Here is a 24,508-nt window from a genome sequence, read left to right on the forward strand (position 1 = left end):
GTTGAAGATTATGTGGGTAGGTGTTTGCTTTTTTTGACATGTCTCTGCCAGTAGGCAGTGTAGATTTTGATGGCTTGCATTAGTGCTGAACAACTCCCAGTCATGCCTGATGTGGAATGGTGTTTGGTTCTTCTGTATTCTAGCAGAAAATTGAGACTGGTAAGGTAATTTGAAACTTGAAAATAAAACTTCATTTTTATATATGCAATTTACGCAGGAATTACATTAGCTAGAGTTTCTCTTGCCTCGGCAGCTTAAATTAAAAAATTTGCAGGTTAGCGCTTGAATTTAGTGCAGGTGACTGGTCTCGCCCACTAACGAGAGTATCAGGAACTACTCGGCAAACATTCGTCATTACGTTTCTGCCGACACTTGAGTCAACACAAAGCATCTTTGTCAGCTTTGTTCTTAAATTTGCCACTTAGAGACTGGATTTTGGTGGTGTTTTCTCTCCGATTTCGGGAGCCTTTAAGCTTACAGCATTCAGGACAGTTTTTTTATTTTGTTTAATTTTTCATATTTCACAAGAGTAGCAAACTCATATTCAGTTGTTTAACTACTGACAGCGCAGTTTAACCGACGATTTGGCCTTTACTGGTGAATGTAAACATTGTGTTCGTTGCCAAACCAGTAAGATGATTGTTTTCTTATCTGCAAGTCTCAGTCTTAATTAGAATATGAGACTTGCATGCATCATGATACTGTGTGTACTTCGTCTTGAATAGCGTATAATGTGTTTGCAACCAAACTGAATTTCCTTTGTAAAGAAACTTCCAGTTTTGCATTCGCTGCCTCTTCTTTAGCATAAAATATTAATGTTGTGTTATCTACCCAACCAATATTTTCGTTTTTGAAGGGCATAACTTTAAATCTCAAACGTGTGACAGGAATTGAGACATGTAGATATCATCTTGGTCCATAAAGGTTAACTTTCCTTTTACGAGTAGTGTAATAAACGTAACCTTGTACTCGCTCTGGACCGATTTTTTGAGAATGAAATGCACCAGCGAGTCTCAAATAATGTTTGATGAGTATTGAGATATGTATGTTAAAGGAATTGAGATATCTGTATAATGGTACTCTGTGTACTTCATAAATTTGTTCTTAAAAAATTAATTGAACATATTATTACACTTTCCTTTGCAGAGAACTGAAAAGTGTAAGGGCAGGAATACAGTGGGAGAGAATTGTGCTCATTGTTTTGGTTACGACGTGCTTTCGGAAGATGACAGGAATCGTGAAGAGTTACACATTTTTTAGCTTCTTCTACGAGTGCCCAGTAGCGCTCTCCTGCTCCAACTGCAGAATGCTTGGCGCCTGCTTGAGCTACTGGCTCGACGGCCGCCAACTGCAGAATGCTCAGCGCCTGCACGACCTGCTGGCTTGATGGCCGCCAACTGCAGAACGCTCGGAGCCTGCTCAAACTACTGGCTCGGTGACCACCAACTGCAGAATGCTTGGTGCCTGCTCGAGCTACTGGCTTGACAGCTGCCAACTGCAGAGCGCTCAGCGCCTGCTTGAGCTACTGGCTCAGTGACCGCCAACTGCAGAGTGCTCGGCGCCTGCTCGAGCTACTGGCTCGACAGCCGCCAACTGCAGAACGCTTGGTGCCTGCTCGAGCTACTGGCTTGGCAGCCACCAACTGCAGAACGCTCGGCGCCTGCTTGAGCTACTGGCTTGACGGGCGCCAACTACAGAATGCTTGGCGCCAGTTTTCGGGTGCTTTGGCACCTGCTATCAGGTGCTAGGTGCCCGCTATCAGGCGCCTAAGCTTGGGGCTCACTGGCGCCTCGACATTCACTCTCGGGCGCTCGGCGCCAGTTACTGGTACCCTGGCGCCATCTAAGTCATCTCTCTCCCATTGCTAACCTTCCTGCCCATTTTATCCACTTGCTCCCACGCCTGGCTCCCTCGCTTCATTCTCGTGCCATTGCCAGTCTTGTTTTAGGTTAACAGATGTTAACCTTGTGATAGTGAAGTATTGTGCAGTGGAGGTGATGTCTACTCGTCCCTCGATTCTCCTAGACAAAGGTCCCTGTCATACTCCCATACACCAGGAGGAGACATGCTGGAAGTCCAAGGGAGGTCAGGGGGATACACACCGGTATTTGCCCCCCTCAGTTGAGCCTGTTGCTGGTCTCAGGTATCAACCGACAACCTGTGAAGGCGTCTTTCTGGATGTGTAGTGGAGGGGGCGGCTGCTCGTTCTGCTGATTCTCCTAGGCACAGGTCACTGCCATACTCCCCTCTACCTGGGAGGAGGCATACCGGTAGCCCAAGGAAGGTCTGTTGGGTCTGCCCACGGGCAGTCGTCTCCTCAGTCCAACCTGTTGCATCCCAGGTTGCGACTAGAGACAGCCACTAGAAGGGCGTCTCGGAAGTGCATCGGCTGATTCTCCTAGGCACAGGTCACTGCCATACTCCCCTCTACCTGGGAGGAGGCATACCGGTAGCCCAAGGGAGGTCAGTGGGGTCTTCCCACGAGCAGTTGTCGCCCCAGTCCAACCTGTTGTGTCCCAGGTGGCAACTAGAGACAGCCACTGGAAAGGCGTCTCGGAAGTGCATTGGCTTTTGTCAAGTTCTGAAGAAGCGTCGCCTCATAGGAGCCGTCTTCATCATTTTACGGAGGATTCTTGTCCACTCAGAGACACTTCTCGGGTAAAGATCAGTCCCCACATCTCCCTCACAAGAGAATGAGGGAGCCCTCTTTCAGTCCTCAGCCTTTGTGCAGCAAGTGGGACACTCCAGAGCGTTTTTCTCCTCTCAGCGCCAGGAGCGAGGTTCTTGCTGTCTACACCTCTCGGGCGAGCAGCTCCAAGTTTCCCCGTAGCGCCCTGTTTCCTCGGAACATCCTGTTTCGGTGGGATGTCATGTTGAGCGCCTTGAAGCAGACAAGCGTCCTGTAGCAGCCAGGCGCCCTGTTGCAGCCAAGCGCCCTGATATGGCCCAGCGCACTGATACAACCGAGCACCCTGATGCGGCCAAGCTCCCTGAGAGGGTTGGACGTTCTCTTTTGTCGGAGTGCCCTGAAGCTGCCGAACTTCTTATAGCACTTGAACTGCATCAAGTTTCCAAGCGCCTTGCAGCTTCGGATAAGCCTTCTTCTACTTTGGACCCCAGCACCCGAACTTTTGCAACAAAACTGGATAATATCATTCATCTTTTACAGAAACCTGCAGTGCAGACTGCCCCTGGATCAGATTTGATGACATCTCTGATTTCTTCTGTTGAGAAAGAAGAGGAGCAGGATCTGTTTGCTGCGCCGTATGCGGCACTCCTTAAGTACCTTTTTCAGCAGTTCCTGGATTTTTCACTCTGTCCTCTCCTTCTCCAGGCTCGTCTTACATGATGACCTATCAGCCTGTGGATTCGACTAGCCTTCCTAAGATGGCTCTCTAAGTCTTCGAAGAAAGCTCTTCGCCAAGTAGAGGAATAGCTTTCTGACAAGAGGGATCAAGGAAGGGCCTGTTTTAGTTTTTTCCCCCTGTCATCTCTCACATACTGTAGGTGGTACTTGTTGTATGCAATGGGAAAAGCTCCTTCCCTTTGAGTGCCTGACTCCTTCCAGGGGGACTTTTCTGCGCTCATTGACTCGGGACGGAGATCGGCTCTCGGATCGGCGAAAATGTTCTTTTCAGCTCAGGAGATGGATCACCTGTTGAAGAGTATTTTTAAGGCCTTCAAGGTGTTGAGTTTTCTCAACTAGTGTTTGAGAGCAGTTGCCAAGAAGCTTCAAGAATCTCCTTTCTTGTGTGCTGAAGCCGCAGACCTCGAGAATTTTCTCTCTTGTGCAGGTAGAGCCGTCAGAGATGGATCGCTTGAAGTAGCTGCCCTGTTTGTCATGGACGTCCTGAAGAAGCGCTAACTGTGGGTCACATTTACAGCGAAAGGGTTTCTACACCACAGAAATCTGCCCTCCTGCTTTTCCCTCTGGATAAACAGCATTTGTTTCCGCAAGATCTTCCTCTCGCAAGTGAGCATTTAGTCCTTCATGCTCCTGTGGGGGTCAGGCTTCGTCTCTTTTGGGAGAGATGGAGCAAAAGAGGAGCGGATCAGTGGGTAGTCAAAGTTTTGAAAAGAGGATACTCTATCCCCTTCAAGGAGAATCCCCCATTGACCGACACTCCTGTCATATTGACAGCTTACTCCATCGGTTAGGAGAAGCATTTGGCCTTGTCAAGGAAGTGTCCTCTCTTCTGAACAAAAAGGCAATAGAGGTAGTGAAAAATACAGATATCCCTGGACATGCAGGACGCTTATTGCCATATTCCAGCTCACCTGGATTTGAGGAAATGCCTACATTTTGTTTTCCAGGACCAGATCTTTCAATTTCGAGCACTTTGTATCGGTCTCTCGAAGGCCCCACAAGTCTTCACTCAAGTGTTGAATCCTGTGGCGGGTTGGCTACATTTAGCGGGAGTGAGGATCTCGCTATGTCTGGACGATTGGCTAATTCGATCACTTACGAAGAATCAGTGCACGAAGGGCTTACAAAACTCTTCTCTTGACCCAGGAATTAGGACTAACAATGAACTCCCACTCAGAAGAGTTGGGAGTTCTGAAATGACTCTTCCCACTCAGAAGATTCTTTATTTGGGAGTTCTGATAGACTCTCTGAGATTTCGGGCTTCTCCAGAAGCACCCATCAGCCTGAGTTGTTTTCCTCACCTGACTTTCACCTCACCTTGCACCAGCTACAGCCAGGTGCCAGCTCTACCTCGAGCTTCTAGGAGCGCCTACCAGCTCCCGACCAATTAGTTAGCCGACGACCAGCTCTGCTGGCCCCACCCACAGCCTGGCACCAGCTCAGTACACCCGGCGCCAGCTTCTGGTGGTCTAACGCCAACTCTCCTGCATCCTTGGCTCTGGAGAAGAGTTGGAAGCTCATTTTCTGTTGGAGTTTTACGGTATGACCTAAGCAGGATTGGAAGCATAGGAGGTTTTCATGACCTTTAGTATTTTAGCACCCTCCGTCTAAGAACATATGGGCCTCTCTTGTGATTGGATTTGTTTTTTCTGACACCACTCTGTTTCTGGAGAGCTATTGGCCTACTTTTAGTGGAAGCTAGACACATCAGTACAACCTCCCCTCATAGCTTTCAGGCACTGTGTGCCCCTGACGTCCAGTCTATAATCAACCTTCTCCTAGACACTCTGAGAAGTAGGAGAGCATTTTGCTCCTTTTTAGGGAGGCTAAGGATGTCAGAACAGCTTCTGCCTTCTTAGTTTTTCGGGAAGTGTAATTGATCTTCACTACTCGCCTTTCAAAGAAAGTTTAAACAGTGTTAGATTCTTGCAGTACCTTGCGATCATTATTAGTAACTGGCATGGCATCGTAGAAGGAAGCATAGGATTCTCTCCTACTATCTATTCACCTTGTAGTAAGGTGCCGAGACTTGTGAGAGCCGAAGGTTACAATTTACCAGGAGCACCCATCACTGTCAGTGAATGGGTCATGGTCTGTGTTTCAGTGCAAGTGACAGTCATATCTGGTTGTTTATATGGGTACTACGCCCAGGGCAAGGGCAATTACGTATGCTTTGTCGGTCATCGGTGTACACCTTCATCGCAAAGCTTAATCTTATACTTTGTCAGCCATCAGAGTACTCCTTCGCTGTGAAGTGTCCCACTTAAGTAGAAGCACTCCTGGCTTTACTCCACGCTGCTACAGGTTAAGTTGAGCAACAACCAGAGGCAGTTCTTTACTGCAGGCTCTCTTAACTAACAAGGAACTACAAGTATTGTAACCACTGCTGGCAACTGATCTATTATCTCAAATCATTACGTGAATTAATGGTTGGGAACAGAATTTGTCCATGATTCCCCACAACCTTTCAATGTAGAATCAGCTATTGTAATTACTGGGTAAGTTGCATATATAAAAATGATATTTTTATAATAAAATGAAGTTTTATATATACTTACCCAGTAATTACGGACGAAGCCCTCCCTCCTCCCCGTGCATGGACATAAAGCATAAACGTAATGATGAATGTTTGCCAAGTAGTTCCTGATACTCCCGTTAGTGGGCGAGACCAGTCACCTGCACTAAATTGAAGCACTAACCCGCGAATTTTTTAATTTAAGCTGCCAAGGCAAGAGAAACTAGCTAATGTAATTACAGTACTGGGTAAGTATATGTAAAACTTCATTTTACTATAAAAATGTCATTTTTGTTTTAATTCTGTTTTGTGCTTTGTGAATTATGATTGACCCTGATTGTAAGTCCACTGTTTTGTGATCATTTTTGTTTTAATTCTGTTTTGTGCTTTGTGAATATGATTCATCCTCATTGTAAGCCCACTGTTTTTTTATCAAAAACTGTTTTTTAATGTTCATCTATGTACTATTGCTTATTAGCACTGGAGATTTCTTTATAGTTCAGATATTCATTGGGGTAAAAAATTTCATAAGCTTTTAAGATTGGATCAGATTGCAATATGTCATTAAAATTTGCATAGTGTAGGATGTTCTAGTATTATATGCTGATTACAAAAATAGCCGTAGTCAGAACCATGTTAATATTGCTAAGGCAGGATTTTCTGTGAAATGCAGGCTAGTAACCAGCTAGATGAGTATTTCAAGATTAATGTGGTGCTCGTTTATACCAAGTTTTTGCATGAATACTTCTCTCAATGAAGTTTTGTGAATTTTGATGCGTATTGCCATCAGTTAATACAACAGTGAACATGTACATAGTGAACACTTTTTCTTAGTCTTAATGCTTTAATTGATGACAATGCAACTCTTGTGGTCCTCTTTACTCTAGTCACAGCACACGTTAAGTACTTGATCAGATGCAGCGTGGCAAGATTTAATTGATTCCATTGTGTGCAAGAATCATGGAAGCTTTAGATCATTATTCTACCATTGTTGTAATATTTTCTTCTATTGGAATAGCTGAGAACTTTGGGTCAGTGGCGTAGATTTACTACTATGTCCTATAATTAATAATTCTTTCATGAAATAGGTAATAACTACTCTAAACTATATCAATGTCCTGATTTTCATCTGATTTCATAAAAGGCTGAGTCACAAAATTTTACAGAAAAAAGGGTTCTACATAGAATGTGGTGCTCTTGATGGAGAGGTCCGCTCCAACACATTATTTTTTGAAAGACAGCGAGATTGGCAAGGATTATTGATTGAAGCAGATCCAAAAAATTATCAGGAGTTGATATATAAGCGCAGAAAGGCTTACATATCGCCAGCATGTTTATCTCCTACTTCTTATCCAAGTTCAGTAAGTACAGATAGTAATTGTAATATATAGAGTTAAGTATTTAATGGATAAGTGTTATAGAATGTTTGTTTGCTCTCTCTCTCTCTCTCTCTCTCTCTCTCTCTCTCTCTCTCTCTCTCTCTCTCTCTCTCTCTCTCTCTCTCTCTCTCTCTCTCTCTCTCTGTGATTAGATGATACAGTGTTGACATTGCCTTAATGAATCTTGAATTATTGTTACCAATAATGAATTAACAGTGATATTGAGGTTTATAACTGAATTTTATTTTCCAGAACAGTACTTGGACATAAACTGCTATTTACTTCATTTTTCCTTTACACTATTTTGCAGGGGGCAGAATACAAAGTTAAAAATTTCTCACCATTCCATTTATACCTTGTTAGGTAATGTTTGAGCAGCAAGAGAACCAAGGCCATATTGTTGGGAAACAGGATAACCCATCTGGTGGCTCTGAGCTTGGTGCCATCATAGAGATGCAGTGTTTTCCATTGTATTCTTACTTGGTTGCACTTAATGTGACAACTGTTGATTACTTCAGTCTCGATGTTGAAGGTGCAGAATTTAGCATCCTGAAGACTATTCCTTGGGACAAAGTAGACATAAAGGTAAGAAGGTTTTGTACTCTAGTGATCATCTGAGGGTAATGTCTTATTAGATTATGTTGATTAGTACTTGAAACATTTACCACAGATGTCCCTTCCGATTCTTCTTCTTCTTTCAACCTAATTAATCCCAGTGTATAGCAGGGTTGGCCGCTTGAGTCGACTTTCTCCATCTATTTCTATTCCTTGCATCTTCCTCCCCCACTCCCACCTCACCCATATCTCTCCTTACCACATCCATCCATTTGATTATCTGATGCTCCACATTCCTCCTCCTCCTCCCCATCACTGGCATGTTTTTAGCTCTCTTGTTACACATACAGTACCACACATTCGTCTTACATCCTGACTCTCCCACCATTCCAGTAGTGATATTCCAGCAATCCATCTCGCCATCCTCATCTCAGTTCTCTCCAACAGTCGATGCTCTTTCCTCTATAAGTGCCCAAGTTTCTGCCCCATATAATAGTACGGGCCTGATAACTATCTCATAAATCTTCATTTTGAGCCGTAATGGCATTTTCTTGTCTAAAACAACTCCAGTTACTTCTCCATTTTTTCCACGCTTCTTTCACTCTCTGTCTCACTGCTTTCTCAGTACCTCCCTCCTCTGTTATTATTGATCCCAAGTAGTTAAACTCATTGTTCTGTTTTAGCACTGTACTATCTTTCACTTGAGTGTTTACTTCTTTATGTCCTTCTTTACTACTAATCATTAGCTCTTTCTTTCCAGTGTTCACTTTCAATCCTTTCTTTTTTAGGGCTCCTTTCCATGTTAAAAACCTTTCTTGTAGTTCTTCTGTGTCTACTATAATGATTAAATCATCAGTAAACATCAGCTCCCACAGTTCTTCGTTGTTCCTTAATTCTATTGTCAGTGTCTATAACAATGAGGAACAAGAATGGACTCAGAGCTGATCCCTGATGGAGGCCAACCCCCACAGGGAATGCCTCAGTCTCCCCGTATTTTGTCTGTACAGTGGTTCTTGCCCCCTCGTACATCATCATCACTAATCTTACCAACTTCTCTGGTACTCCTCTCTTTCTCAAACACCAATAAACTACTCTTCTTGGTACCCTATCATATGTCTTGTCAAGATCCACAAAACACATGTAAACTTTCCTGTTTCCTTCTAAATACTTCTCTTGGACTTGTCGCACTATAAAAATAGCATCCATCATACTCTTTCCTTTCATAAACCCAAATGCTGCTCATGTATACCTATCAACTCTCTCAACCTTCCTTCTACTGTTCTTTCTAGTTTCTTGAATGCATGCTGCAAAAGCTTTATTCCTCTGTAGTTCCCACAGTTTAACACGTCTCCTTTTTGTCTATACATTTTAATCATCGAACTATCGTTCCAGTCCCTTGGCATTTCCTCTACATCCCAGATCCTTTCTATGGTGTGTGCACTCCCCACTCTTCGCCTAGCTTTCCCAATGCTTTAATCATTTCTGTTGTTACCTCTGACTTTCTTGCAGCTTTATTTACTTTTCCTTTCTTTATAGATTTCTCGACTTCACTCTCTCTGATGTTTGCTATTGGTCCTTCTACTGGAATAGCATTTTCCAGTTCACACTCATTCTCAGTGTTAAATACTGTAGTTGTGAAAAATTTTCTTTCCATCTTCTCTTGACCTCTCCTTCCTCAATTAAGATATTTCCATTTTCATCTTTAATAATTCCTACCTCTCCTACATCCTGCCTGTCTTTTCTTCTCGCTTCTGCAGTTCTGTAGATTATCTTTCTGGTGTTCCCATCATCTCATACCACTCTCTCTAGGCTTCTCCCTTTGCAATTGCTACCATTTTCTTTGTTTCCCTCTTTGTCTGCCTATACTCCTCTCTTGTTTGATAGTTATCTTCTTCCCACCCTCTTCTGGCTATACTCTTTTCTTTCACAGCTGTTTGAACCTCTTGTTTCCTCCACCATGTTTCTTTTTCCTGTTGCTGCTTACTACTTGTCCTCCCACACACCTCTGCTGCTGCTGGAACCACAATCTTTCATGTCATTCCATACCTCTTCAGGCGATTCACTTCCGATTCTGGGTTGCTTAATATTCTCTCGTGGCCACATGATGCTGAATATTGGTAAAGCCTTGACCTTTAACAGTTGGTTGAAAATAAGTGTTTTTTTTTTTATCACAATCCCAATAATCATATATATGCCATTATTTTCTTCTAGTGTCACCAGAATCATCAGTTTTGTCTGCCACTAAAGGAGAAAGTAGCTCTCCATGATGCATCCTCTGGATCCACAAGTGTTTCATAATTTACAATGAAAGTCAAGCAATGGAAACAAATCTGTTAAATTTTATCAGATTTGCCATCATTTTCAAATAACCCAACTTTAACATTTTAATGTTGATATTTAATAATTAAAACCAAATTTTATTGTTACTAAAGCAAAATCCTTTGGGCCAGCCCTGAGATGGCTAAATAAATTAGCTTTAGAGTCTGGTTAAACTATTTAATAACAACAAGGAGCCTTACTTCTTGTTACTTTTAAGTTCCCTGTATATTTTCCTTTGGAGGTTTGCTGTACCAAAGCTGCGTACTAATCAATTTTTCCATTTTTTAATTACAGGCAGCTCCCAGTTATTGGCGGGGATTCCGTTCTGATGGCTTGACAATGAGCGAAAATCGCTGATTTTTGGTTATCATTGCCTCTGTTAGGTATGTATCAGTGCTGATAAGTGGAAATTGGCGCATGTTGGTACCAAAAATCACCGATTTTCGTTGCTAGACAAGCGCTGAAAAACCGGATCACTGATAGCCGAGCCCGTTGATAACCAGGGACTGCCTGTACTTGTATTTTTTAAATTTATTGCATTAGTAATAAGTGTTTTCATCTTTTTATTTTTTTTTCTACTATGAGTGTGTTGCCTTGACTGGTAAGCACTGTTTTTTTTAATGTAAAAACTACAAAGACTGAACATAATACAGCTTTTGCCATGGGTATTTGTTCATATACAGTACAAACCTGGTCTTTATGGAGGAAAAAATCTCTAGTGTTAGTTGGATCTGGTTAAAAATAGAACAAGGGTTGGTGACAGCAGGATGACAGCGTATGAGGAGAGAGTAGTTGGAGTCTGACCTCTCTTCCCCCCTCTTGTGCCATGTGACGCACCATTCATCTCTTAACTGTCTTCCTTGCAAGACATGCACTGCCTATCTCGCATAGGAGCTGGTTTATTATGTACTTCCTGCCCCGACGACTTAGCTTGTCAGCCTCTACATTCCTCTTGCTTGGAATGTACCTGGCCATGAGGTCTACTGAGTTGTTGATAGCACACTGGTGTAATTGGACTGTTATCAAGTGAAGTTGGAGTGACACTACACCCCTGTTTGTTCACATAAGCTACCAATGTAGTGTTGTCCGACACCAGAACAATGGAGTGCCCCATCACCCTTTCTTGAAACTCCTGAGGTGCTAGGAAGGCTGCTTTCAACTCTAGCACGTTGATGTGAAGTTTCCTGTCCTGAGGACTCCACACACCTTAAGTCAGGAGATCTAGATGTGCTCTCTAACCTTCGAAAGAAGCATCCGAGAACAGGAGCAGCTCTGGAGGTGGTGAATGAAGAGGCACCCCCAACGTCAAGTTTTCATTGTCCAACCACCACAGGAGGTCGCTTCTTCTGTTGACAGAGGGACTTGTAGATGAGGAGAGTCCCTTGCTGGAGACCAAAATTCCTTCAGCCTCCATTGCAGGGAACGAAGATGAAGATGCCTGTGAGGAACCAGCTTCTTTAGCAATGCCAAAAGTCTTGGGATCACTTGCCATTGCCGAGCCTGTTGGTTCCATTCAGATCGGAAGGAGCAAGCCACTTCCCTGAACTTCTCTGTCTTCTGATCCGGGAAGACCCTCGACGAGGCAGTATCTATGATCATTCCCAGTAAAGGATTCTTTGACTGGGTTGAAGATTGGGCTTTTCCAAATTTATCACAATGCCTAAGCCCAAACAAAATTGGAGATGATCATCCCTGTCTCGAATGATCTTTTCCTGAGAACTCACCAAGACCAGCCAGTCGTCGAGATTCCCTAAGCATGAGCCCACGTCAACACTAGGATGAAAACTCTTGTGAACACCTGGGGAGCTGATGTCAGACTGAAGCAAAGGACCTTGAACTGGAACACCAGTTCTCTAAGACTGAAGTGAAAGAACTTCTGGGAAGAGGGATGAACAGGGATCTGGAAGTAAGCGTCCTTCAAATCTATGGTCAACATGCAGACATTGTCTCTGGTGGCTGCCAAGACTGTTTGAGGAGTCTCCATGTTGAACCTTGTCTTTCTGATAGAGAGGTTCAACATTGACAGGTCTATCACCGTTCTCCAATCGCCAATTACCTTGGGGACTAGGAAGACTTGGATGTAGAACCCTGGGGAAGGATGCTTTACTTGATCTACAGCTCCCTTCTCCATCATCTTCCTCACTTCTTCTTGGAGAGCTAGGTGTTTCGGAGAGCCTTGGGCGTAAGTAGGTGAGGGAGAGGATGATCGGGGAGAGGGGGGGCGAAGTCGAAAGGTAGTAGATACCCTACCCGAAGGACATCTACCACCTACGGCTCTGCTTCGTAATTCTACCACATAGCCCAGTGGCTCGTCAGGCATCCCCTCACCGGTGGCACAGAGCGGGAATGGGTGCCCACTCTACCATCTGCCTCCCCTATCACTGCCCCTATTTTCCCTTCGTGGTCTGGTAGAGCGAGACTGAAAGGGACGTTGTTGGGAAGGCTTCTTCGGTGACGAAGCAGGTTGAGAAGTCTTGATTGTAGGAGGAGGTCTTATAGGCTTCTTAGGAGGAAGTTGCAGATTCTGCCTTGGAGCATTCAGATGAGAAGGAGCTGCTTTACTCATTGCTTGTTGGACGAGACGATCAGTATTGTCGGTTTGACTCCTGTCGACAGCTGCATCCAATTGATCCCTGAGGAAAAGCAGGTGGGAATTCAGAATATCGCCATTCCTCAAGAATAACAAGGAATCCACATCAACAGACTGAGCCACTTTGGAGAGAGCTGCATCTCTTCTCATCAGCAGGATATTAGCCCACAAATTAGCAGTCAGATGGGCAAGGTAGGAAATAGCCTTAGCACCAGATTGCAACATTCTGATGAACTGTAAGCTGAACTATTGACTTTACTCCTTGACAAAGGAGAAGAAGAAATCTTGGCAACAGCTGAAGATCGCAGATTCAGCCAAGAAACAGTTTGGAAGGCAGAAGAGGCAGTTGACTCCAAAGAAGTTGACCTGTCTATTCAGAAGAGGCACAAGAGGAGTTGCATAATACTTCTTGTGGCGAGGAAGAGGAGGAGGGAGAAACTTAAACGATCTGCCCGAACAAAGGGAGTTATCTCGTCCCCAAATCAAGGAATTTACATGATTAAGGACTGAGTCAGCATGACTAGAACAAAGCAACTCAAATGATGACTTCTAGTCTTTCTTTGGTCTCAGCAAGGCTTCTATTCCTGTCAGAATGATCGTAGAAGGAGTCAGTCTTTTTAGAAAGATGATTGAGCTCACGAATGAGATCAATATCCTCTTCATAAGAAGAAAGAAACTCTGATTCTCCAAATCATCTGCCTCCTGGACATGAGGATCCCTGTCCACTTCCTCCAAAGGATTTGCAGGGTTTAAAACTGGAGCATAAGATCTGTCAGATTCTAATACCTTCACAGGAGCTTGAAGTTTCAAAGTAGAGGAAGAGAGAGGTCTCGATCACAGGTTTGAGATGCAGGAGACCCTTTCTTGTACAACGGACGTGCATCATCCTGTAGCCCATGTCCGTGGATGCGGGAAGACGAACGACAGCCACGGACCTGGGAAGGCGAATGACGGCCATGGATGCAGGGAGTCGAACTATGGCCATGGATGCAGGAAGGCGAACGATGGCTGTGGATGCGGGAAGGCAAATGATGGCCATGGATGCAGGAAGGCGAACGACGGCCATGGTCCTTTCTTGAAGACCGTGATGAGGAACGTCATTGAGAATGGCAAAGCAGCTAGTCAGATGAAGAACCATGGTCATGTCCAACTCTACAGTGGTGACTAGCAGCAAGTCCGTCCCCATGTATACAGCTGTGTCTATTCACACATCCGCGTCCAAGGGAAATGGGAGAGGAATCATGGTTTCTTCTGGGCAGTTGTGATCTGGAACGAGATGTCTAGGAGGTGTAGGCCTGACAGGACTTAGGAGATTCAGCCACTCAGGTTTTTTGATTGGAGCATTGTTGTCCTTCCTCCTAACTTGAACAGGACGCGTTGGAGAAGAAGGGAATGTACATGTGAAGGAGAAACACGGTCGTGGTCCAAAGGTGAAGAAGAAGAGATAGTCTTCTGTTACCTGGGAGAGGAGCTGTAACAAATTCCTTAATCCTCCAACACCTGATATGGGAATGGACAGGAGAGGACAGAGGACGAAGAAGTAGATGACAGAGATGACACAGATGAAGAAAGAGATCTACGCCATCTTTTCTTAAGAAAATGGCCGTATTTCACTCAAAGAGCAGAGTCGAGTGTCAAGTACAGTCTGAACAAGAGAGGAAGCAGACGGTGCAGCCGCAGATGACATCATAGTAGAACTAGGCTGTGACGTCATGGGAGCAGACGAACTCTTAGCTGGGTTTTGGGATTGCATGATAAAAACCAAAACACATTCACACTAAACTCACATTGATCACAAAAACAAACAAAAAACACGGGAAAAGACAAAAACAACCGGCTGTGGAGAGGAAGGAGGAAAGAAATGACCTCTCTCAATGGCGGTAGAAGAAAACTATTACGTCACGGGGTTGAGATTGGGTCGCCGGCAGCATCCCACCTCATCTCCATGACAGATGCCACCAATTCATTGCACCAGTTTCCAGATGGCGCCAGAAGATTTATCCTAATATTAAGACCGCAGGTTTGTTAGCTTTGAAAAATACAAATTAATTTTAATTTGTCATTTTTGTTATTTAGTCTCTTTCGATACTGATCCTCATATGACTTGTACCAAATGCGGATCTATCTATTGCAATGTAAGTAACCCTTGTTCAGAGTGTCGTGATTGGTTTCCTGGGCAGTGGAAGAGTTTTGGCAAGAAGAAATAAGAGGAAATCAGCTGTTCCATCTTGGGAAGGCTTCTCGCCTCCAATGGTGGCCAATGATGCCAATTCCTTCTTGTTCTTATCACGCCTTTAAAACCTGTTATTCTTATGCCTTCAGTGCTGAATGACCTCATAGATCCCAGAGTTTGGTCTTTGACCTAAATTTTATATTCCATTTTCATTCCATCCATTCTGGTTTTATACTGTACTTTTCACTCAGAGTATCTCTTTTTTCCAGTGGTGTCACTTATATGCTACCTTGTCCTACGGCATTCTTCCTTTAGACATGCACAGTAAAGAATGTTATTCGTTGATTCTTGCAGTATCCAGGTGGGAATGATTACTGAAGCAACTTTGTTTTCTTTACAGTCACCACCCTACTTATGAACCATGTTATGAACATTTCAGAGACACAGACAGACGGTCGCAAATTAAAATTGTGTTTGGAGCGCTCCCCCTTTGCCACCTCTGAGTTCAAATTTTGATCTGTGTGCCTATTCTGCCTAGTAGAAATTTTGCTGCATGAAGAAGAACCTGTTCCTTTAACCCCTTCCCTGATTATCCTGAGTATTTTCGTGAATAACTACCACGTACTCTTCTAATAGTCAAGAGAATACTGTACTCATTCTTACTTTGTAAAATATTCCTACTTATTTCTATCTTCCTGATTTAGCTCATTCTTAGATGAATTCCTGTTTTCTATATTTCCTCTCCCCGTAGGAAACGTTTAGTACGCATTTTTGTCAATAGGTGGTGGTGTGTATTGTTTACTTTATGAACTTCCAGTGTTAGACGCTGTTCCTGCAAAGTTCTCTCCAAGTTCGTGACTTTCAAAGCTGGAAAAAATACCAGATTTTGAATGTTGCATGAATCTAAGTTTTACTTTATTCTTTTTACCTTTCAGTCGAACGTGTTGTATGGTCCGAGACTGCGACAGACAGCCACTGAAAAGGCGTCTTGCTGGAAGTGTAGGGGACGAGGTGACTATGTGGCCTGTCGGATCTCCTAGAGCCTAGACCAAAGGTCACTGTCCTTCTCATCTAAACTTGGAATAAAACATACTTGCAGTTCAAGGGAGTCTGAAGGGGTTTGCCCCCAGGTAGTTGCCCCCCTCAGTTCAGCCTGTTGTCCGGTCCCAGGCATCGGCGGACAACCATTGAAAAGGCGTCCAGAAGGATTGCTTTAGTGAAATAGATTCCAGTTTGGAAGTCTACGCACTTGTATCTTGAACCTCCAGTTGAGGAGCACCAGTATTTGGCACCAAAACTCTCATCCAGTACTCGTAGGTGCCCAACACCTTCCAAGCGTCCAGTGGCACCAGAGCTGCCCCTCCCCTCCCCCAACCCTCCTAGATGGAAGGAAGAAGGTATACCAAAGGTCCAGAGGAGGTTGGTGGGTTTTGCCCACTGGAAGTCACCTCCTTGATAGAACCTGTCACGGTTCGTGTAGTGGAAAACCTCAGACTGTCATTGGAAGGGTGTCCCTTTTTGTGCCCACCAGTTGTTGTCGGACTCAAAATTAGCCCTCACAAGAGGCATTCTAGGTGTTTTTCATAGGGCATCCTGCCCTTTGAAGAGATGTACTGTAGTGACAACAAGACATCTCCTATTGTTTCAAATGACTGGAGATTCTTCTCTCGGCGACATACAACCGTTACAGTCTCTGAGCACTCAGCGCCTGCTCTTGAGCACCCACTGTCTGTCTCTGCATGCTTGGCACTGGTTGCTAAAAGTTCAGCGCCAACTCCTGAGTGTCCGGCGGGTTTTCCCGAACGCTCAGTGCTGATTCCAGAATGCTCAGCGCCAACTCCAGAGCATCAATATCTATCCAGTACTTGACTCCTGCCTGTGAACATTTATCACCTGCTCATGGACAGTTTTTTATAGCTCACTGTTGCTCTGTCTTGATCGCCAGTTCCCGATTGAGAGCCTGGCTCTGGTTTTTCAAGTGACCGGTGCCAGTTCCTCATAACTTGGCACACCAGTTCTTCAGTATCAGTCTCCTGCCCCTGGGCGCCATATGGAGAGCATTAGTCTGCGTGTAGAGAGGTCCCCTTTTCAGAGGACATTTTTGTCCAGTATTTTTGAGCTTTGTGAAGAAAGTTCCCTCCTCTTAGACAGCAGGAGCACTGGTTAAGAAGAAGATAGAGGACTTCCAGTTTTTAGTTGAAAGATATTATCTCGGTTTGTCTCTGAGTCCTGTCTTGTATGGATAAGGATGGTTGAGATGTCTTATGGAGATCTCTGCTCTTTACTTTGAAACCTCAAGAAGAGAAAACTTGGGTGGTCTTTTACTGCTGAGGGAGTCACACATTGCATTCAGCCCTGTTATTTTTCCCTCCAGGTCTACGTTTCCTCTTCCCTCAGGACACAGTTGAGAGAACTGTGTCTGTTCTGCTGAAGGGTTTGGCTCAGTTTGTCAAACCCAAAGTAATGCCTGTGCTAGGTTTCCATGTCTTCCACAAATGTCTTCAGCCTTTGCGTAGTGTTATCGAGTCCATTATAATCGAGCCTGCTCAAGTGTCCAAGTGTCCGCCGACTGTCAGAGTCCGTAGGGTTGGCAGCTAGTCTGCATGGTGGTCTGTGAGTCAGGACGAGGATCTGCAAGTTCCCTCTGTTGTCTGCAAGACAGCAGAGTAGTCAGTGAATCTGCACAGCCTGCAACACCCCTTTTTCCTCTTAAAATAGAAGACAAAATTCAGGATACAGATAAACCAGACAATCCTGTCATCCACTCTCTAAGGGCATTTGGATGAAGACTTGAGTTATGCAGGAAGTATCCTTCCATGTCCCCACTGGACTCTGGGGTATCTTGAGTCCTTCTGGCAGGACAGAGTCCTCTAGTGCAAGGATCTGTGTTCCGGCCTCTCTATGGCAAGCCTACTCTCCAGTCCTCACTCCTCTAGCGTTTGACTTCGTGTTCTGGAATGTCATTCTTTATCGTCTTGACTTCTCCGATTACCTTCAAAGGGAAGTGCGAGGAGGTTTTCTAACTTTTGGGGCAAGGAAACACAGCTGGACACTTGTTTATCCCCTTAGCCCTGAATTAGGTCAGACCTACAGTAGTGGCTGTTCAAACATTAAACCATTGGAAGGGAAGTGCCTTCGTACTGCAAAACCAGACCTAGTTTTCCATTCAAACGCTTAGGATCTGGGTTGGGAAGCCTGCTTGGGGAACTGGGTAGTTTCCGGGATGCGGCCCTCGGAAGAACATAATTTCTCAGATAGCTGAAAGCTTTCATGACTTCAACGCTTATCGACCCTATTGCACTCCTAGACTGTGGTAATCTTGTTACAAAACCACAGTACTAAGTATATCCTCATCTCTGTCAGTTAGCAGAAAGCTTTTCACTTACGGCTTCAGCGCTTATCAACCCTGTTTCGCTCCTAGACTATGGTAATCTTGTCACAAACCACAGTCCTAAGTATATTCTCATCTCTGTCAGATAGCTGAAAGCTTTGCACAAATGGCTTCAATGCTTCTTGACCCTTTTTCACGCCTAGACTGTGGTATTCTTGGTTCAAGACCACAGTCCGTAAGCATATGGAGAAGAAGGAAGCAAGGAGACACTCACTTTCTCTCCCACCAGTCAGCAGAGAACTCCTATGATGGGCATATCAAATCTTGTTTTTCAGTCACTCGACTTTTTCAGGGGGCATGAATTAGTTATGGCAGACGCACTGAACAGTCAGAAGCGTATCCTTCTCGCCAAGTGGACCTTGGACCCCTGGTCTGGCGCAATCTGTGAAATGTATGGGACAGGTCGATTATGGCTTGGTTTGAAGCCTCAAGGAACCGTTGCCTTCCTCATTTCATTCTCCAGCCCTAGACCCTCTTGCACGGGCAACTGACTTCTTGCTGCAAGTTAGGTCCAACCTGGACCTTGAGCGCTCTTCCACATTCCAACTTGGTAAGGAAGGACTGAACAAGTCTTCAGGTTCATCGCAACATAACAGTGACACTCTTAGCCCCATTCTGGACCATGAATATTGGTTCTCAACCAGATATGGTTGTTGGTAGACGACTTTTCTTGGACAGATTTACAGACTGTTCGGGAGCTTGCCTGGAAAAAGTGAACTTTTCAAGACCACTGCGGAGGGGCTGTTGCAAGATGTAGACGACAGTCTTCTTGCCAAGTACTCCCATCTAAGTAGGCAGTCTTCCGTCGATGGTGTAACGGCTATAACATCTTGTCTGCGAATTCCTCTTTAGCTCAGATATCGGAACTCCTCCTACACCTGAGGATTTCCAAGGGGGCTCTCTTCTTCCACCTTCAAGGGGCATAGAGCAATGCTAGGCTTAGTATCTTAACACAGAGATCTAGATTTATCTTCTAACCAAGATCTTAGAGACCCATGAAGTCTTTCGAGACTTCCAAGGCAGAGAGGAGTCTACTCCGTATACTGTATTGGAATTCAGACGTAGCTCTCGAGGGGTTAACAGACCCCTCTATCGAGCCTCTCTGTTCCACTCCTCTTAACTGGAAAACTCTGTTCCTTGTAGCCCTAGCAAATGCCAAACGAGTTAGTGAGCTTCAGACAATAGACAACTAAGCAGATTCTGTTCAGGATCCGTGCATTCTCCCCTAAGTGACTGGCGGACATCCCTGGCTCTGGGAGAGTGAGTGAAATGTCTAGTTTGAGCTTTCAGGTTATACCTGAAAAAACTTTTCAATCAGACGGCTGTCCATACATAGAGTGTCCAGACAAGATCCTGTCTCGCCCTCAGTCTATGAATGCATTGTCCTTCATCTCCAGTGAACTTTGTTTTTGAGACGCACTCTCAGATTCAGGAGAACGATTTACCTACCTGTTAAGGAAAGCTAAGATGCCAGAATTGCCTCTACCTCATTAGCTTTCAGGCTCAATATGTCACTCACTGCTGTTTGGCAATCGGCCTACTGGAAGTGTAATAGTTCTTCACTTCTAAATTTTCTTTGAAGTCAAAACAGTGCTTGGAAGTTTTGCAGTACCTTGGGACCATTATTAGTACTGTAATTGGCATGGCACTGAGGGAGGATGCAGAGGATTTTCTCCATTCTCTTCAGTTTGTAGTAAAGTGCAGAATTTTTGTGGAGCCGGGGGGTACAATGTACCTGGAGCACCCACCACTCTCAGTGGATGGGTAGTTGTTTTATTTCAGTGTAGGTGACAAAGTTATCTGGTTGTTTTTATTTTTTGGTACTGCGCCCAGGACAAGGCCACTTACTAATGCTTCGCCAGCCAACGGAATACTCCTTGGCTGCAAAGCTCCCACTTAAGTAGAGGCAATCCTCAGCTATACTGCCGCACCACTACAAGTTAAGATGGGTACCAACCAGAGGTAGCATTCTCCTGCAATGGCTCTGTTAACTGATAAGGAAACAACAAGCATTGTTTTCCAATGCTAGCAGCTTTTTTCTATCTCAGATGCATTATTTATCTTAATGTTTTGGAGTGGAATATGTCCATGTATCCCACCTCTTGTTGTTTTCATAATAAAATTAAGTTTCATATATACTTACCAAGTAATTACAGAGTCGGAGCCCACCCTCCTCCCCTCCGATGGATATGAGGACAGAAACAATGAGGTGGTCCACTAGTCCCGCCCACTAACAGGAATACTAGGCGGAACTGGTATTCCCGTTAGTGGGCGGGACTAGTTGCCTACACTAAACAATTGGAGTGCTACCGCAGATTTTAAAATTTAACCTGCCGCATGAGCAGAAAGTATAGTGATGTAATTACTTGGTAAGTATATAAGAAACTTAATTTTATTATGAAAGTAACACTTTAAAAATACAGTGAAAACAGTATAATCTGTGACTCCCAGTTAACTCGGGAATGTGAACATGACATATTTCAAAGTTTAACATTATCCTAATAATATTTCAACAAAAATTATGCACTACATATTAAAAACCAGTTACAAACAATTCAAGATACGAAAGGCCATCCAGAATGTATCTCGTTCATAAGTTGGATAGTGATACTGAATCTTGGCAGTAGGTGAATTCTCAGGCTTATTCATGATTGATTCCAAAAGACTCTTCCATGAATTTCATAGGAAAGTCAGAGTAAGATCTGTCACTTTTCACTTTATAACTCATTCTTGGAGGAAAGGAATATCGGAGGTTTTCCCAATCTACTACATCCTCAGTCTTACAAGCTCACCTGACTGAGCTTGTGAATAGGGGCTGCTTTTTGCCTTACCTAAGGGACTCTTGATATCCAGATCTTCAGTTTCATAGAGTGAACTGAGGGTTGTTTCCTGTGACCAGGCCATTTTCCACAATTTGTACCGTGTCAGATTATCATCGGTTAGCATGCCTCCAGCCAAAGTTTCACTAAAAGCTGTATTAAGTAATAGGTTCATTGTAAATACAGTATATGGACTATAGATTTTTAAAAATTCAATTTTTTCCAATAGAAACCCATGGCTTTTAACCAGTGTGCCCACCTCCCTGCCCCATAGCTGTCCTTGTTGAAGTACACAGGGGGACATAGGCATATGTGATTGTAAACTTTAAGTTTGGAATTATGCAGGATTACATGCACAAATAGGCTGTATTGAAGTAAGGATTTTCATATTGAAACCAATTTTATATTTTTTCAGTTTGATGTACAGTATTGTTCTGCTACTCAAACTTTGCTTAATCATTTCCTTCATGGCACAAGACTTTGTTTTAAACAGAGTATGTAGATTTAGTATTGATATTGATGTAGTATTCTTGTATGGTAAGGATTTTCTACAGAACTTTTCATTAGGCTTCACAATCTCAGAAATTTTGTTATTATCATGCATGGTTGTGTAATTTAGTGTTGTGGTGACTATGTAATACAGTAATCATTGATCACTGGTAGTAAACTTATAGTGTGGAAGATTGAGTGTGCTTGTACTGTATACCTGTATCTACTGTATACTACTTTGCCAAATGCCCATTGTTTACTTCCAGACTTTGTCAGTTGAGTTCATCCATGACCATGAAGGGAAAGCAGCAATTCAGGAGTACATGACTGATCTTGGGTATTATGTTCATTCAGAGGTAACGCATGTTAATTGGCTGGCAAATGACTTTATTTTTGTGAAAAAATGAGGTTATCAACAGTTTTAGCTAATTTTTATGGTTATTTTTGTGTGTATATATACCGACACAAATCTATGTATGCTGTTAATGAAATATTTGTAGGTGATGTTATTACTTCAAAATACCAATGAATTCTATGATAAAAGGGGAATGTAGTTTCTTGTGATTGTATTAATATGTGTGATGTAATAAAACACTTGCAGTTGCATGAATGATGATGTGAATGACATTTTAATGTTATATGTAGGGCTAGGAGGGATCTCAAATTTGTAGTCTGTATTAAATGGTGCTATGAATGTTTTAGCACTCACTGTTAGGTCATTGAAATGTTATGAAGGTTTAAAGTACTAAATATTGTACTTAAAATTTGTTTGATCATTGTAAGAAATTGTCTTGCAAATTTGGCATGACTTGGCTAGTTTGAATTACAAAGGCTGAATGTGTATACCTTTTTAAGAGTGCGTGTTTACATGAGTATATTCTTCATATTCTTCTCTAGCATGGGACCATAGATTACATTGTTCTTGGATAGACAAAGCTGTATCTATGTAATAGTAGTTCTTGATTCAACTTCATTAGTTGGTTAGGTTGTGGTTGTATGGGTTGGGAGGTTGGTAATTATCTGTATTGTCATGTTCTTGTTTTATCTAAGCCAATGATTTTGTGCTGTTTTGTCATTGTTAGCTGAAATTCTTCCTTAAAAAAAATAGTGACAGTTTCTTAAACCATAGCTTTGGTTGCTTCAAGTTAAAATACGAACACAAAATTCTATTTTGTACATACATGTCTGGAAGAATTACTAACAATACAGTAAGCAGTTGTTTTGTTTTGGTTGTACATTTTATTGTAAACTACACAAGCCTTTTAGTGTAACACACTTGTATGTTGTGCACCTTGTGCATTGCAGTAATTGTTTAAATATTTTCAAAAACCTCCAAGTCAAAAATTGAAAAAAGGAGCAGATGTGTGTAGCAATGGGGACCCCATTGCCAGTTACAGTATGATGATGGTTTCTTTCCTAAACCTGTTTATTGGTCACAGTTAAAAACTGTATGACCAGTATCTATTTTTGGGGATGCTGATTGATTTGATTCCTGTATCAGTGGTAACATGCTGTAGCTCGTGTCGATCATCATTAGTCAAGGCACAATGACTTTAGTGTTGTCGGTTAATTTTCATATTCAGTGTAATTTTATTGCAGAAAGGGTAGTCATCAAATGACTGTTAATATAGTGGTTTTATTCTAGTTTTTGTAGTGCTTGGCATTAATTTTTTCTTAGTTTGATAGGTAACTGTAGTGGTAGGTTTTAGTAAAATCTGTATTCTTGCCATGCCTTATTGTAACCATTGCTTCGATAAGCAAGTTAAGTATTAATGCAGCATCTAGTCTTAGTAAAAACTGTTTTAGAATAGGTTCACTTCTTCCTAATTGATATATACATTTTTGTATTCATTATATAGGGAAGCATTCCAAACTTTATTCACAGTCAAATGTTGTATGAGAGGTTTGCAGCTGCTTAGGATTTTAATGATGGAGATCCAGGTATGCATTAAGTTCTGATTTTCTTGGGTATCTCAAAATACTAATATTTTAAGCTAATTACTTTTTCAGAATCAAGTGATCCTGTAATTTTATTGTATATTGTCAGGTGTATCATAGAATGTAAGAAATTAATCTTATTTTTGATCGATGGTATAGCATATTGAGTATGGCACATCACTGTACATATGGTTATTGATGAGACGTATAGGCTGCATTGGTGAAGAACTACCCACAAAAGTTGGAACAGTTACTATATTCTTCTCACAGAGTGACAGAAAGTGGTATTTTCTCTCTTAAGCTAGGGTTTTTGGTTTAGTCAGGGTCAATCAGCACAATTTAGAAAACTCAGTTGTGTTTTATTTAGGCTTCAGCTTGATTTTGCTATTGTTTTAATTAACATTATAATTATTTAATAGCTTTCAGTACTATTCTACACTTAAGTTTCTCAATTTACATGTGCTCAGAGTGCCAAAGAAAATACATGTAGATTAATCAGATGAGTAAACATTAACTTTGTGACTACAAAAGAACAGTCTTTTCATTCATGCATAATGAATGTTGCTTTGATTCAACACACTTTTTATACTGCCTGTATTGTTACTCAACATAGAAAGTGTTTTAAAAACAAAAAGAATAAATCTTAAACATAAACTGTAAATGAATATTGTAAAAATATAAGGGAAAGACAAGATGATAAGAAGTTTGGAGATCCAGATGTTTTTCTGCTCTTCATATACATTATGTTTTGTACTGGATTGTAGACTTCTTTCTTACATTGGGCTCTTGCAGTGTTTTGTAGTGTTGATCAAACTGAACTGTTGTGCTCAGGGAATAGCAGAAGCTGAAATTTTCTGTTTTAAATTTATAATAGAGATTTGTTGATGCTATTGGCTTTTTTTTCAAGGTAGTCTAAATTATGCTTCATTCAGCATGAGTTATTTTTATAGATTTTTTTATTATATGTTTGGAA

General features: G+C 42.6%; 1 protein-coding gene across 3 annotated transcripts in view; it reads left to right on the forward strand.

Moving 5' to 3' along the window:
• The window catches only part of LOC136844916 (protein Star-like), a 69,955-nt gene extending 45,779 nt beyond the window's left edge, over positions 1 to 24,176 (forward strand). For all 3 annotated transcript variants that reach the window (XM_067114244.1, XM_067114242.1, XM_067114243.1), the window contains exons 4-6: positions 7,049 to 7,243; positions 7,625 to 7,846; positions 21,864 to 24,176. In XM_067114244.1, the coding sequence (XP_066970345.1) occupies positions 7,049 to 7,243; positions 7,625 to 7,846; positions 21,864 to 22,004 (558 nt within the window). In that variant the 3' untranslated portion in view covers positions 22,005 to 24,176. The remainder of the gene's footprint in view (positions 1 to 7,048; positions 7,244 to 7,624; positions 7,847 to 21,863) is intronic.
• Positions 24,177 to 24,508: the final 332 nt, after the last annotated feature.

This window comes from Macrobrachium rosenbergii, chromosome 13 (assembly GCF_040412425.1).
Source record: "Macrobrachium rosenbergii isolate ZJJX-2024 chromosome 13, ASM4041242v1, whole genome shotgun sequence".
NCBI classification, from domain to species: Eukaryota; Metazoa; Arthropoda; class Malacostraca; order Decapoda; family Palaemonidae; genus Macrobrachium; species Macrobrachium rosenbergii.